The 17,142-nt window shown below is 40.5% G+C and overlaps 1 protein-coding gene across 2 annotated transcripts in view; it reads left to right on the top strand.

Annotated features, from left to right (window-relative positions):
- Positions 1–830: 830 nt before the first annotated feature.
- The window catches only part of LOC102872028 (vacuolar protein sorting-associated protein 26A-like), a 59,224-nt gene continuing 42,912 nt past the window's right edge, over positions 831–17,142 (top strand). The window contains exons 1-2 of one of the 2 annotated variants that reach the window (XM_006889000.1): positions 831–960; positions 15,910–16,059. In XM_006889000.1, the coding sequence (XP_006889062.1) occupies positions 958–960; positions 15,910–16,059 (153 nt within the window). In that variant the 5' untranslated portion in view covers positions 831–957. Of the gene's footprint in view, positions 961–1,195; positions 1,298–15,909; positions 16,060–17,142 lie in introns of those variants that run through there. The other variant, XM_006888999.1, reaches the window with a different exon arrangement.

Raw genomic sequence — 17,142 nt, 5'->3', positions numbered from 1 at the left:
ACATGTTTTATGGCACAAACTTGATTTTACTTGTTTTGATCATAGAATGGTAGTCCATTTAGAACATTATTTTTCCTGCTTTGGTTGTGTGGAGAGTGTATCATTGCGGTTCTACATTAGGTTTTGAGTTTTTAAGTATTTCGGGGGTATTTTTTGAGGTCCTTTACTACAATGATTTAGGACTCTACGAAGACCAGTATTTAACAGTTTTCCGGCACTTTGTCTCTCATAGGTTACGTTACTTTGGGGCATGGAGCTACATTTGAAGTGTCTTCTATTCCTCTACAGAGCTGGAGCCTTTAGGAACCAATGGCACAATCTTGAGGTTTTTCTATTGACCTTTTCAGAGGCAATAAATCACAGTACTAGCATTTTCCAGACACAGTAGCTCTCAGGAAAGCAGACAGGGTGGGTAAAGAACGCCTCCTCTCTGGAGGAAGAGAGTACGCCTCACTAAGAGGCTCGGGGAAACAGAGTCTCGGGTACTCCCATTCTCCTCCACCACCTAGTACCCCACCCCCAAAGAGTGATTCCTCTACAAACCTTCCTTCCAGCTGCTCAAACTTCCACAAGGAAGTAAACGAGGCTGTAGCAACAGGGATCGTCGCAACGCCCATCACGTGACACAAGAGCGCGAGGACCAGGGAAACCCACGTCTGCCCAAATCTCTCCAATTTGACGTAAACGCTGTAGACCCACCTCCCAGAGGGCGGAGCAACAGGCCACGCCCCCAACTGCTTCTCCGCCGAGAGATGCGCCAAGACTCGCGGGGCGGGGCGAGAGGCCGCGAGGGGGTGGGGGCAGTGCAGGGGGAGGGGAGGAGAGGAAGGGAGGGGTCACGTGCGGCTGGCGGCCCGAGGTCACGTGACGGGGACGGGGCGGAGGGAGCCGGGTCTGGGAGTTCTCCCGAGGCAAGAGGAGTGAAGTGGCGGGGACGCGGCTTTGGCGGCGCCGACAATGGTGAGTGCGCGGCGGCCCGCGCGCTCGCATCGCGTCCTCGCCCCCCGGGCTCGCGGCGGGACGTCCAACGGCGGGCCCGGCGTGGCTGGAGGGGCGTCTGGGAGCGGGCGGACTGGCCAGGGAGTTGGGTGAGGCCTGTGGGCCACCCTGGCACCGGTCAGGAGCGGGCGGCGCCGCGGCTTCCCCGGTCTCGGCGAGGCCCGGCACCTGCAGGCGGCGGTGCGCTCTCCCAGCCATGTCGGAGCCCTTGCCTGCGTTTCTGGACCGCCTCTGGGCGCCCTGGATGGCCGCTCGGACCCCGCCCCTGCGGAGGCTCGCCGCCGCCTCCCCGGCCAAGGTAGCGCCTCTGTCCGCTTGGCCGGGGCAGCCTCCTCCCTGCAGGTTGGCTGACCCGAGACTCCGCCAGTTCCGGACTCCGGAGACTTGGTCACTGTGTGTCACGAGTGTGATAAACTCCGATTTTTAAGCCTGGATCTGATGATATTTCGGCGATTTCATGGCCCTGATTGAGACTTCGTTTTGACACTTGTAGAGTAGACAGAGAAAAGGGAAAGGACGTTGAAGGAGAGATGGTTTTTACTTAAAAGACACTAGTTTTGGGGCTGCGTCTGAAAGTCTGAACTCTTGTTCCTTCCTCAGGCCATTTTTATAAAGTTAACGTTGGGGGGTGTTGAAATGGCCTGGACCGCAGAGGAAAGAGGGAAACCCGAGAACTCTGCCCACACTTAGTGCCCAGCCCGGCACGATTGTCTCTACGTTTGTCGCCGATATCCTCTGGATTGGCACTCATTTGGAGCTTTTTATTTTGGCAGCCGAGATTTTTCCCGTTTCATGAAGCACGCGTACCTTAAGTGGCTACCATTTGCGCTGCTTATGTCATGTGCACTCCCAAGAGCTATTTGTAACTGCTTGAGACTTTTTTGACTAGAAGCTTGTTTTTAAAAACAAGTGTTTTTGAATACGTAAATTTTGAAGTCAGAAATCTTATTACTTTTATAAATATAGACACCCTTGTACATTCTTAAAATTGAAACCTTTATTTTTTTTTTCCCAATTCTCCATGGAATAAATAATTAAATAATTATATAGTTGTGCCTAGAGATTGCGAGAGAGCTCTGGTGGCTTAATGGTAAGGAGTTGCATAGCCAATCCAAAGGCACGAGGTTCGAATCTATAAGCTGCTCCATGAGAGAAGGATGAGCAGTCTCCTCCCGTGCCATTTACTGCCTCTGAAAACCCACAGGAGGTTGAGCTATGAGTTGGTTCTGACTTGACTGTACATGACAAGGGATTGTGAGCAAGACTTAACAACTCTTGGTCTTTTGTAACTAACAGCCTGGGGGTGGGTGAGGAAACATTTTTCTGTGTAGTATTTCTTTAAAGTGTCAATAATAGTTGTGATAAATACTAAGAAGAAAGTATTATACCTAGTCAGGGAGTTAGGGTTTTTATTTTCAAGTTACTCATCAAGCATAAATGAAATTTTAAAGCTTTAAAACATTCCAAGTGGCACAAATGTAATCTGTGTATGAAAGCTTGCTGTTTCATTGCTTGTATGGAGCTCTGAATAAATTTGCAATGTTTCCCTTCAGTTCTACCTAGAGTCGCATTCTTTTAGCCACTGGGCTTAGTGAAATTTCTTCAGTGAGGGATAGTAGCTTTCCTGTCTTTTATATCTCTACCTGTAATTTTGCTAGGTGATGATGCTCACAATTGGATTTATAAATTATGAAAAATTTTATAGTAGGAAATTTAGTCTGAGCCTGGAAAACAAAAAGCAATTTAGTTTTCTAAAAACTAAAATTAGGATGGTAGAACAATCATGTATAGATATGTACATACGTGTGTGTGTGTGTGTATATTTCTTTACCAAATTTATTCTCTTACGGTTTAAGAGGGCAGAAATCCAAATTCAGTGTGTCAGCTCTAAAGGAAGGTTCCCTTATGCACACACTCCTTCTCTCTGTTATCTATGGAGGAAGGTCTTCTTCAGCATCTGTACAGCTACTGTTCCTTGGAGATACCCACGTGTCTTGACCTTAACTGTTCTCAAGGAGCTTCCTCAAACAGAGGAGATCCGAATCCAAAAGGAGGAACTCCACTCCTGGCAATTCTTCCTTACTGGTACTGGGGTCTGAGTGGTCATATTTTGCAGTTTAATTATTTAAAGCTACTTAAGATTTTTTTTAACTTCCATATATGATTGCTGTGAAGCTGAATACTATGACACTGAGTTGCTTTGGGGAAAATGTACTGTTAGGGACCTCGCCAGAGATGTGAAAAACACTGTGTCGGTCTAGAGACTATAAGATGTGCCTAATCCAGGCCATGGTATTCACAATTACTTTCTGTGCATCAGAGAACTGGACAATGACTAAGGATGACAGAAGAATTGATGCCTTCAAATTGTGGTTCTAGAGAAGTATCTTGAATATACCATAGACTGCCAAGAAAACAAATAGGTCTGTTTTAGAGAAGGTGAAACTAAGTTTCTTCTTGGAAGCTAGGCTTTTGAAGCTCTGTCTCACATACTTTGGGCACATGGCCAGGAGAGACCAGTCCTTGGAGAAGAACATCATATTCATCAGGTGGAGGGACAGTGCAGGAGAGCAAGAACCTGGGTGAAATGGATTTATACAGTAACTGGGGCAATGGTGGTGGGTATGTAGGAATTAGTGAGACTGGCTCGGTACAGGGCAGGCTTCAGAGCTGCTGTACATAGGGCCACTATGAGTTGCAGGTGACTCAACAACACATAACAACATTGCCAAGAAAGATGATCCAACAGAATGTGGAAATTCTCAAACACTATCATTATCACCTGTAAGTAAAATACTACTGATGATCATTAAAAAACTGCTAGAATAGTACATAGGGAACTGCCATAAGTTCAAGCAGGATTTAGAAGAGGCCATGGTACCAGGGATATCATTGCTGAGGTCAGATCTGGCTGAAAGTAAAGAATATCAGAAGAATGCCTATTTGTGCTTTCTTGACTATGCAAAGGCATTTGACTGTGTGGATCATAACAAGTTATGGCTAATATTGCGAAGAATGGGAGTCACAGAGCACTTAATTGTGCTCATGCAGAAACCTATACCGTGAACAGAGCAAGGGAATACTGTAATGTTGTTGTGTATCATACAGTTGGAAACAACCCAAAGCTGACTCTCCAACAGGGTTTCAGAACAGTTAATTGCGCAGGAGGAGATTGCTTATCCTTCTGCAGAGTAGCTGGTGGACTCAAACTGTGTGCCTTCGTGAACTGTAATGCAGCTTCTTGCCACTAGGCCACCAGAGCTCCCTATAGGAACACTATATGGTTTGAAATTAAGAAGGGATTGTGTCAGAGTTTTATTCTCTCTTCACACCTATTCAGTCTTTATGCTGAACAAATTAGTTAAGAAGCTGGACTCCATGAAGAGGAATGTGACATCAGGATAAGAGGGAGACTTAACAATGACCTATGTTATGCAGGTGACACAATCTTGCTGACAGGAGGACCTGAAGAACTTGTTACAGAAGATCAAAGAATATAGCCTTCAGTATGGATTGCATCTCAGTGTCAAGAAAACTAAGATTCTTAACACTAGACGGATAAGCAACATCATGATGTTGTTGTATGTATCGTAAAGTCAGAACTGACCCATAACAGGGTTTTCCGTTATTCATGTGGGAAGGGATTGCCTGTCCTCCTGTGGAGCAGCTGCAACTTCAACAGCTGCAACTTCATCTTACTTGGATCCACAGTCAAAATCCTTGGTACTAGCAGTCAGGAAATCTGGAGACGTAGTACAGTGGGAATGTCTGCAGTTAGGTACTTCTCCAAACCAAATTTTGAGGAATAAAGATAACAGTTTGAGGACTAAGGTGCATCTGATTTGGGTCATAGTCTTTTTGATCACTTGCTGTGAACAGTGAATAAGGATGACAAGAATTGATTCCTTTCAGCTGTGGTGTTAGAGAAGAGTACTGAACATCCCATGGACTGCCAAAAGAACAAATAAGTATGTCTTGAGTGCTCTTTGGAAAGATACTTTGTGCATGTTGCTAGGAGGGACTACTCCTTGGAGAGAAACATGATGCTTGGAAAGGTGGAAAGTCGGCAAAGGAGAGGAACACCCTAGACCCAGGTGGATTGACATGGTGACTGGCGCTATGGGCTCTAATGTGTCAGGAAGTGTGAGGATGGCACAGGATAGGACAGGGTTCAGATCTGTTGTGCATAGGGTTGCTATGGGCCATACTTGACTTGATTGCACTTAATAACTACAATGCAAAAACATTTAACTGTGTAGATCCTAATAAACTGTAGCTAACATTGAGAATGGGCATATGTGAACTCTTAATCATGCTTATATAAAACCTTTACCTAGACTAAGAAGCTATTCTGAGAGTAGAGCAAGGGAACACTGTATGGTTTAACATCAAGAAAAGCGTGTACCAAGGCTGTGTCTTCTCTCCATACCTTCCCCTCTTTCTTTTTTATTGTAAAAAATATGTTTGGGAATCCAACAAGTAGGTAAAGGGTGGGAACAGAAGGGTGAGGATGGATAGGGATGAAACCACAGGATTGCACAATTTGGTGGGTGGAGGTAGTGGGTAAAGGAAATGAGAATGATCTCGTAGGGACCAGAAAAGACAGAGTAATGATGGGTGTAGTCCTATGGTGATTAATTTTCATTTCTTCTTTTCCTTTTTTTTTTAAACAAAGAGATTGTCATTTTTTATTTGTGTGTTTCCCATTTGGGTGCAAATTTTCTGGCTGCTTCATACTGAATGGGGCATTGAGATGAACAGGAAGAGAGGTCCACATTAACATTTTTACTGGTCTTGAGTTGAAGCTGCATGCCTTTGTGTTCAGTTAGGTGTTTTCTGCCTTCTGGATTGCAAGGTGTTTGTGTGGATGAATTCAGTGGGAGTGTTTGACTGAACTTTGAGGCTCCATCCACCTTTTCTTCCTTAGCTGGTGGTTATATTTCCCTTTTGTCTCTGGAACCAGGTTCAGGGTTTGGGCTACCTATGGGAAAGGGAGCATACCTAAAGAAAACAAACTTGTAGGTTATGAAGAAAAGAGCTTTGGAGGTGTACTGGAGGAGAGATGGAAGAAAATGGCTTAGATAAAGTTTCTCATACACACCAGCTGGTTCTCCCCAGGGGCTGAACAGCTCTCTCTGCCCCCAAAGTTCTTCTGAGGTCCAAACCTTATCTTTACTGGGACTACAGCTGGAGACAACACTTCTGGCTCTAGTACTGCCATCATTGCTCCCTTCCTCCCTGCCTAGTGGTCTAATTGTAATGCAAAGTAGGTATTATTACTTTCCCCATTCCACAAATGGCCTTCCAGAGTGATGAACAGACCTTCTCAAGGTTGAAAAGGGAATAAAGGCAGTAGAACAAGGACTCAAACCAAGGTTGTTTGAAGGCCCACCATGAGGTGGCAAGCTCTGTGTGATGCTCGAGTCAGACATCTTTTGTCTTCCTTTGCAAGCAAAATCATGCTGAAGATCATTGTCAAAATGTCCAGTTTCAAAAGGCCTCGTGGGGGGCTTTCTCCATACTTTTTCAATCTGTATGCTAAACAAATAATTTGAAAAGCTTTATGAAGAAGGATGTGATATCAGGATCAGAGGAAGACTCGTCAACAATTTATGTAGATGACACAATTTTGCTTGCTGAAAGTGAAGAGGACTTGAAGCACTTGATGCACAATATTAAGACTAACACCTGCAATATGGATTACGTATTAACATTTACAAAAACCCAAAACAAATAAAGATCCCACCTCTAAGCCACTGGGCAATATCATGATAGATGAAGAAAAGATTGAAGCAGTCAGTAAAGTCATCTTGTTTGGATCCATGATCAACATCATTGATACCAGCAGTCAAAAAGTCAAATGCTGGGAAAATCTGCTGTCAGGGATCTCTCCAAAGTATTGAAAAGCAATGAATATTAAAACTAAGGTTCACCTGATTCATGTTATGGTGTTTTCAGTAACCTGCTATGCGTCTGAGAGCACAAAGAATAAGGATTATGGCAGGATCAATACTTTTGAGTTGTGGAATTAGAGGAGAGTGCTTTTGCTGGATGGCCAAAAGAACAAACAGATATATCTTGGAGAAAATACAGCCAGAGTGCTCCTTTGAGGCAAGGCTGGTGAAACTTTGTCTCACATGCTTTGGGAATGTTGTCAGAAGTTCTTCCTTGGAAAAGGACATCGTGGTTGGAAAAGTGATGGATCAGCAAAGAGAAAGGAAGATCCTTAATGAGGTGGACTAACAAAGTGGCTGCTGCAATAGGATCCAGTATATCAGAGATGGTGCAGGATAGGACGTGGTTTAGATTTGTTGTTTGTAGGTTTGCTGAATTTGTTGAATTGTATTCAACTCAATGGCACTTAACAACAACAATAATCTCTCCCAACTGTAGTGTCTTTATTGGGTTGAAAAATAGGTCTCTTGTTGTTGGCTTTTCGTTATAAAATAGATCGTGCATACAGAAAATAAGAGATACGCATAGTTTTTTATATATATTTTTAATGTTTAGGAATTTTTAAGAATAGTATAAAAATTCTTGAAGTAAAAATAGACTCATAATTGTGTTGTTGATTATAAAGTTTTAGAAAGCAGTCTTTACCATTTTAATTAGCATCAAGATTTTCCTTATATTCTTTTTAATTTTTATATTGTATATATAATCTTTCATTTACATTGTTTCATTTGCACTGTGCTTTGTCCGATAATTCATATATATTGCATGTGATATATTTATATGCTATTTATCTATGCTTGTTACCCACCCTGTCTTTTCAAATCCCAGTTGAATCTTCTCTTTATTCACCTCTATTTGCCCAGTAACCTCTGCTGTCCTAGTTATTCCCCACTTCCTCCTTTCTACCCTATTCTCCCTTTCTGCTACCCCTTTTGAACATTTATACATGTCTTGTTCAGTTTTCCTTCTGTTTTATATTAATGGTTTTATGCAGTATTTTTCATTTTGACACTGAGTTCACTCAGCATAATGATCTCTGGACTTTCCATGTTATATAATATTTATGAGTTCATTTTTCCTTAGTGCACCATAATATTGCATTGTGTGAATGTACTACAAAAAAATTTTAATCTATTTGCTTGTCAATAGGCATTTGGGCTGTTTCCACTTTCTTATTATTGTGAATAACACTGCTGTGAACACAGGCATACATTTTACTGTTCAAGTCTCAGTTTTTATGACCTTGGGATGTATTCCTAGCAGTGGAATAGCTGGATCACATGGGATATCTGGTTAGCTTTTTGAGGAAATGCCAAACTGCCTTTCAGAGTGCAAGTACCATTTTATAGTCTCACTAGCTGTGCTTAAAAGTTCCAGTCCCTTCACAACCTCTCTGACATTTACTGTTTGCTGTCCTATTAAACTTTGGTCCTGCTACTGGGGTGAGATGTTATCTCATTGTTGTTTTGATTTGCATCTTTCTGATTGTCAGTATTTTGAGCATTTTTTCACTTGTCTGTTAGCCATTCAAATGTCTTCCTTTGTGAAGAGTCTTTTCATGTCTCTTGCCCATTTTGTAACTGGTTTATCAGTCTTTTTCTTATGAAGGCCCTGTAGTGTTCTGTAAACTTTAGTTATGAGACCATTGTCCGAGATGACATTGCCAAATGGTTTATCCCAGTCTGTAAGCTTCCTTTTTCACTCCGTTGGAAAAAGTTTTTGATGCACACAACGATTTGAGTTTTAGAAGGTACCATTTGCCAATTTTATCCTCTCCAGCTTGTACAAGACTTTCCTATATTTGATCTTTTTTTAAGCTATGAAAGCCCATGTTAAACTCCATTATTTAATATGTATATATGTTGGGGGGAAAGTCATAGCATATAATACAGTGGTTCAGTGGTAGAGTTTGTGCCTTCTCTGTGGGGGAGAGACACTGGTTTGATTCCCCGCCATGCACTGAACACATCTGCCAGTGCAGACTGTGTGTGGCTATCATGTTGACTAGGTTTCAGCAGAACTTACATGCTGAGATGGGCTAGGCAGAAAGTCATGGTAATCTGCCCAGAATATTAGCCAGTGAAAACCCTGTGGGTCACAGTGATCTGTCCCATTATGAGTGAGGTCACCATGAGTCAGAAGACCGCTTGACAGCAGCTAAGAGCAGCAACCAGGGAGCTCTTGTAGCCAAGTAGTCAGGAGCTGTGCTTACCAACCTGGTGGTAAGGAGCTGGCTTGTGGTTCAAATCCACCACTTTTTCTGCAAGAGAAAGATGGGCACCATCTTTCTGTGTGATTTGCTGCCTGTGAAAACCCGCTGGAGGGTCCACTGTAAGTCGGTTCCAACTTGACACATAACGAGAACCAAAAAACCCTATAAAACAACTTTTATCATTTACAAGTATCATTTTTCCTAGGAGAAACTCTGGAAAGTGTTTGAGAGAATTAAGAAATTATTTTTCTGCATCCTTTTTACAACATAGGGAGCTCTGGTGACATAATCCTTAGGGAGTTATGCTCCTAACCCAAAGAGAGGCAGTGTTTCTGGCAATTTGAATCTGCTAGCAGCAGCTCTGAAGAAGAAAAATGGGCAGTCTCAATCTGTGTGATGCACAGCCTCTGAATACTCACTGGAGGACCAGCTATGAATTGATTTTCACTCTACAGTAATGAATTTTGAAAGAGTTTTACATTTGGAGATAGTATTTTGAGTGTCATAAGGAAGGAGAACTCGTTTTCTTACAGCTCACACTGCCTGTTAGTAATAATCTTTTTACATATAAAACTTATCTGAGAAGCTCTGGTGGTTTAATGATGAGGTGCTGTGCTGTCAGCCCAGAGGCAGGTGGTTCAAATCCACCAGCTACTTTTTGGGATAAAGATAGACAGTCTTCTATGGGATGTACTCTTCTGAAAGTCCAAAGAAGGCAGCTACGAGTTAGTTTCAACACAAAGGTGCTTAACGACAACAGCTTGCCTATCAAAAATAGGCAGCTACTTGGCGGTGTTCTCTTTAATTGCCCATTGTTGTTGTTGTTAAGTGCCGTCGAGTCAAAGGCGACTCATAGGGACCTTATGAAGGAGATATAGTTGGTAATTGGTAATTATTTGTTGATTGATTTTGAGCTTCTATAGAAGCCACTAGCTGCTCTGAGGGAGAAAGATAGGCAAAAGTATGCATATATTATGTATTGTATACTGTGTAGGAGTGCTAACCAAAAGGTTGACAGTTCAAATCCACCTGCAGCTCCTTGGGAGAGAGCTGGGTGATCTTCTCCCATAAACATTTACTCTCTTGGAAACACAACAGAGGTTGAAGAGTCACAATGAGTTGGAATCAACCCAAAGATAGGGGGTGATTTATTCTTTTATTATCATAAGAACACTAGTTGTGCTCCTTGGTTAGCACTGGGTTGCTAACCAAATGTTTAGTGGTTTGGACCCAATAGCCACTCCACAGGAGACAGATATGGCAGTCTGCACCTATAAAGATGGCAACCTTGCAAACCAAACGAGGCAGTTCTCTGCTTTAGAGTCACTAATTAACAGACAGGAGGTTTGACTTGGATTTATACATTTTCCTATCTGTAATCTTGAGATGAAGATGTATTATTTAAAAATTTATTATTTTGAATAAATTTTGACTATGAAATCTAGTTAGGAACAGTGAAGGTGGCCTATAATTGGTGCTTTTCATTTTTTCTTTTCCAGATGAAAGAAAAATCATATTTCGGTTTTAGTTTCCTAGTTAAAATTGAATTTATGTATCTACAGTGTTGCCAAGAGACATTAAAACATCTTGTCAAAGATGTACTCTTTATATGCTTTGATTATATGTAAAATGTTGATTTGGCAGTCTGGGGCCTTGTTTTCTTAAAATTATATTAATAAGAGATTAATAAAAACAAAGACATATACATCACAACAAATGTATTAAATGTCAGATAGAAAGTATATAGAACTACATAAGAGTGAATTGACTTGTGGTCGATGGGTTAACATAATTACATATTCTGGACATTTAAATAAACACTTTTGCTTTTGATTTTTTTGGGGGAAAAAAACCAACAAAGAAGCAAGCCAGACTTTAGGAGAACACTAATCATTTAAGTGTTATTCTGTAATTTACAGGTAAATAGCCTTGGGAGGGTCATTGATTTACTTGATTTTACTCTGACACTTGAGGACAGAACTGAGATTTAGCACAAGTTTCTGAACTTGTTTTGCTGCCACAACCATGATAATTTTGGGGAGAGGCCTGGTTTTACCAAATATTTCATGTTTTCAGGTTTGTGTGTGTGTGTTTATTTATTAACTATTATACAGTAGATGTTTTATACACAATTCAGCATGATGCCTTTATCTTGCTAGCCCTAAGCATTACATCTTTAGCAGTTATAAAAGGACAAATTATCTGTTCTTTTATCGCAGAATTTGCATTTCAGGGAGTCACATAATAAAATACAAATACATTATGGATTAACTACATGGTGATGTAAACCCTAAATTTGGAGAACCTAAATTCCATTGAGAAATTAGAGAAACCTCTTTTTGAGATGCATCAAACAAAAATTTGAAGAATGAACTTAATTACGTTAAGGATATTTAGCATGGCTCTAGGACAAGAAGGAAGATTGGCAGATTTGGCCTGCTGGCATACCAGTTCTTAGAAAAAGACATCGTGGCGGGAAAGGTGGAGAGTCAGAGAAACTGAAGATCCTCAACAAGATGGATTGACAGAGTGACTAGCAGTGAGCTCAAAAATAGCAGAGATGATAAAGATGGCACAAAACAGGGCAGGGGCAGGTCTGTTGCTCTTAGGGTCACTGTGAGTTAAAGTCAGCTTGATGGCACCTGACAACAGCTAAAGCTGATGTGACTGGAGAGTTAGAGCTAAATATATGTAGATGGTATTAGGGAATTTGTTTTGGTTTTTACACCACTTAATTAACGTAAAGGGAGCTCTAGTCTGTAGGGGGTTGTATTATTAACCCAAAGACTGAGTATTTTTGGTAGTGTGAATTCACCATTGACCCTGAGAGAGAAAGATGGGCAGTCTCCTCCCATTTTACAGTTGACAGCCTCAGAAACCCAGTGGGTTTCCTGTGGATAAGCTATGACTTGGTCCAATCTGTTGGCATGGAGGTGGGTTTTTCGTTTGTTTGTTTGTTTTTAGTGAAAGTAGACATTACCTACAGAAAAGCCCGCAAGTGAATACCTTAATGGAGTTTCACATAATGCACATGCCTGTGTATTGAGTTCTTAGCTCAGAAAACATTGAGGCACCTTGGTGCTCTCTGGTACTCTCTCCCAGCTGCTTTCCTGTCTTAATATCACAGTGTAGGCTACTTGTTGTTTTGGTTTTTTTTTTAAATTTGTTTAATATAAATAGCATCACACAGTATTCTTTTTGTGTGTGGCATTGTTCATTGAATATTGTATATGTGAGATTTATCCTTGTATGTAGTTGTATCTCATTTCTGTTCAGTATTTCTATTTTATGACTATGTAACAACATTTAGAAATAATTTCTCTTGATGAATGGTAATTGTACACATTGACCTCACCTAATGGACTACACAGTGATGATTGACTCCATGTGTTGAAATTATGCTCATGAGAAACCTCTACTCGGTAAAGAAACAGTTGTCTGAGCACAGTGCGTGGTTTAAAATCAGAAAAGCTGTATGTCAGAGTTGTATCCTTTTTAAATACCTATTCATTCTGTGTGCAAAGCAAATCATTTGAGAAACTGGACTATATGAAGTAGTATGTAGTAGCATCAGGATTGAAGGAAGACTGATAACATCCTCCCTTATGTATATGACACAATCTTGCTTGTAGAAAGTGAAGCACTTGTTACAGAAGATAACCTATACCCTTCAATCTGGACCAATAGGCATCATCATGATAAAATGAAGAAAAGATTGAAGTAGTCAACAGTTTCATTTTACTTGGATCTACAGTCAACACCCATAGTAACAGAAGTCTAAAAATCAAAAGTCATGTCGCATTGGAAAAAAATGCTGTCAGGGACCTTTCCAAAGTGATATTCAGCAGAGTTGTCAGTTTAGAGACTCTGGTGCACTTACTCAGTTGCTTCCTATGCATGTGAACACTGGACCATAAATAAGGATGTTAGAAGAAGAATCAATGCCTCTGAATAGTGATATTGATTGTGGAGAAGAGAATGGAATATCCCATGACCTGTCAAAAAGACCAAACAAGTCTGTCTTGGACAGGATGCTCTTTAGAGGCAAGGATGATGAAATTTGTCTCACATATGTTGGAAATTTTGTCAGGAAGGGCCAGTCCTTGGAGGGAAAATCATACTGGAAAAGATGGAGGATCAGCAAAAGAGAGGAAGACTGTCAAGATGAATTGACAGTGTTAACAGTGACTGTAACAATGGACTTGAGCATATCAGATATAGCAAAAATGGCACAGGCTAGGGCAAGATTCAGATTTGTTTTCATAGGGTTACTGTGTGTTGTAGTAGACTCAAAGGCACCTAGCAACAACTTGTTGAATGAAAATTGTGCCACAAGCATGTGTAGGAGTTTTTAGGAGTTGGTTGGATTATATACCTCATCAACTTTGTCATATAATACCACAAATTTCTAAAGTAGTTCCACTTTAAACTCTTTAATCAGCTTGTTTAAGGATTTTAAGCAGAAAAATTTATGATTGGATTTGTGGTTTTAAGAGATCTGAGTCTTATAAAGAGCAGGGACAAAAGGAAGTAGGGAGACTATAGGAGAAACTGTTTTTAAATTGGTAGAAGACTGAAGGACTCAGTGACAAAAATGAGCCACTTCCAATGTACCTGGTATCAAATGGGAGAACAGTGGTGGTTCAGTAGTAGAATTCTCATTTTCTATGTAGAGACCCAGCCTGTGATCCTTGTCCCCACCAGATTATTCCTGGAAGCTTGTGTGTTGTTGTGATGCTGAATGGGTTTCACTGGAGCTTCTAGACTAACACGAGAAAGTAAGGCCTAGTGAACCCATTCAAAACCTTATGGATTCCAAAGGTTCAGTCTAAAACCAATCTTGAGAATGGGTACAAAGCTGGAAGCATTTTATTCTCTTGTACATGGAGTCACCAGGAATCAAGAGCCTAAATTCCAAGGTAGCCAGCATTAATGCTTAATATTGGGGTTGTTAATGAGTTCTATATTATTCTTACCAAATAATATATTTGGGCATTGATATGCAATTGCTCCCTTATTACATTTGTCCTCAGAGAGAGAGAGAGAGAGAAAGAGAGAGAGATATTTGCGTTTAAAATTAGACAGCTGGACTCAGTTTAGATGATCCCAATTTATTTTTTTTTTTATTGTAAAAAACGTGTATGAGCACCCAAGGGGGTAAGGAGGGTTGTGAGCAGAAGAGTGAGGATGGGTAGGAATGAAATCACAGGGTTTCACAATTTGGTGGGTGGAGGGAGTGGGTGAAGGAAATGAGAAAGATCCAGCAGGGACCAGAAAAGACAGGGTAATGGTGGACATGGTCCAATGGTGATTAAATTTTTCTTTTTTTTAAACAAAGAAGTTGTCTTTCATATGTGGGTTTCTCTTTTGGGAATGGATCATAGACTCTCTGGCTGCTTCATGCTGAACAGGGATGTTGAGATAAAAGGGAAGGGGAGCCTACTTTAACACTTTACTGGTGGTCTTGAGTTGAAGCTGCATACCTTCTTGTTCAGTTAGAAGATATTTTCCTGATATTTTCAGCCCTCTGGACTGCAAAGTGTTTGCCTGGGTGAGTCCAGTAGGGATGGCTGACTGAACTTTGAGGCTCCATCCAACTTCTTTAGCTGGCAGTTATATTTCCCTTTTGACTCTGGAACTGGGCTCAGGGGTCAGGTCTGGAATAAGACTCAGAGTTCAGTTTACCTATAAGAAAAGGAGCAAATTTAGAGAGAACAAACTTGTGGGTTACGAAGAGAAGGGCTTTGGAGATGTTACTTACAGATGTACTGGAGGAGGAGATGGAGGAAAGTAGCTTAGATAAAATGCCTCATACATACCAGGCAGCATTCCCCAGGGGCCGGCTGGGCGGCTCTCCCCACTCTCATGATCCCAGTTTTGTTGGCAATATCCAAAGCATCATAGTCAGCATCAAGTTGAACATAAGCCTTCTTCTCTCCATCAGGCCTAATCAAGTTAGCCGTATCAAAGTCATAGAGCTTCTTTATAGCTTGTTTGATTTGGTGCTTGTTGGTCTTAACATCTACAATGAACACAATTTTGTTATCTTTTATCTTCTTCTTGGCCAACTCAGTGGTCAGGGGAAAGTTGATGATAAGATAGTGATCAAGCTTGTTCTCCTGGGGGCAATCTTCCAGGAGTATTTGGGACCACTTCGGAGTCTCATTGTCTTAGGCCATCCAGAAGCTGGGTGATATGCATGTGGATTTTTTTTTTTTTTTTGGTGACTGGGGTAATTGGGGTGAATGTGTTGGAGACATTGTGATTGGCACGGGATAGAGCAAGATTTAGGGCTGTTGTACATAGGGTCACTTTGAGTCGCAAGCAACTCAATGACACATAACAACAACAACAACAGTTTTACTCTAAGGATGTATACTTTTCCTAGAACTGTTCTAGTACTAGTCTTTACAGTAAAATAACTTGGTTTGTATAAGTAATTTGGATTGATTTAATAAGTTCTGTTATAGTGAACGAACCTCACAGATGTTAAGAAATAACTTAGACAGTTTTGTCATATATGTTAGTATATGATTATTTATAGTTATTACCTATGAAACTAATAATTATGTGTTCAAATTTGTTTAATTTTTATGTATAATTTGATAGACATACTCTCAGTCCCTTGAGAACTTGTGAATTTCTAGTATGTTTAGTTGCAAGGCATAGGGAGTGAAACTTGAATTACCAAATGTAGGGACTAAATAATTTTGATAATTATGAACATTTTTCTTTTATTTCAGAGTTTTCTTGGTGGCTTTTTTGGTCCCATTTGTGAAATCGATGTTGTCCTTAATGATGGGGAAACCAGGAAAATGGCAGAAATGAAAACTGAAGATGGTAAAGTAGAAAAGCATTATCTCTTCTATGATGGCGAATCCGTTTCAGGAAAGGTAAATCCTTTTGTTGGACAATGACCTAATTTTAAGACTATAATTAATCATCATAGTGGTCTTTGATGTTTTGCTTAAATTTGAATTATTTTATTAGTGATGAAAATTTATTTCTGAAGGTCAACTAAATCCCTGATTCATTAGAACGTTAGCAGAAACAGTTCTTAAACTAGGAAGGTAGTCAGAGGCAAGATCCTTGTACTCTTGAAATTCCTGCAAAATGCAAGTATAACTGTACAACTCTAGCTTCTGACAAGGTTGTCTGTTGTGACGCTAATCCACACAGTATTTGTTCATTTTTAGCATAAAACTGAGGATGCAGAAGTTGTTTTCTAAAGGGTTCTTTTTTATCATATGCTTTACTGTCTTGGTGCTCAACAGAGGATTTGAGGCTATTTGCAGTATATTAGGTCAGATACAATTATGATACCTTCTGTATAACTTTTCCTCTCCTTATCTAGTTATATTTATAAGATTATTATTTTACCTTAAGGAATATAATCAATACTTGTTAGTATTGAATAGTAATATGGACAAATCTATTAAATATTTGAAATAATTTTAAAAATTTAAGGCATCAGTGTTTTTCACTCTTGCTTTTTTAAAGTAATATGGTAGACATGGTAAATAGACCTGTCCTGTCATATCGTATGGAGATAATTCACTGTTAAAATTTTAATTGTGTTTCCTTTTAATTTCACAGCATAGATTAGTGTTTACATGTGTTTAGTATATAGGGATGATAGAAAGAGAATTGATGCCTTTGAGCTGGAGAAGAGTGTTGAATATACCATGGTTTGCTAGGAGAACAAACAGGTTTGTCCTGGAGAAGGTGAAGCCAAATGCTCCTTGGAGTCAAGGATTCTGAAGCTTCATCTGATATACTTTGGGCATGTTGCAAGGAGGGACTGGTCCTTGGAGAGGGACATCATGTTTGGGAGAGTGGAGGGATGGTGCAGGAGAGGAAAGACCTTCGATGAGCTGGATTGATTCTGTGGTTGGGGTGGTAGGAATGAGTGTGTTGGAGATGAAGCGGTTGGCACAGGATAGAGCAGTGTTTGGGGCTCTTGTACATAAGGTTGC

Source organism: Elephantulus edwardii, unplaced genomic scaffold (assembly GCF_000299155.1).
Source record: "Elephantulus edwardii isolate Elephantulus edwardi_28Jun2011 unplaced genomic scaffold, EleEdw1.0 scaffold00074, whole genome shotgun sequence".
In the NCBI taxonomy this organism is placed as follows: domain Eukaryota; kingdom Metazoa; phylum Chordata; class Mammalia; order Macroscelidea; family Macroscelididae; genus Elephantulus; species Elephantulus edwardii.
This window is presented reverse-complemented; position numbering and strand designations above follow the sequence as displayed.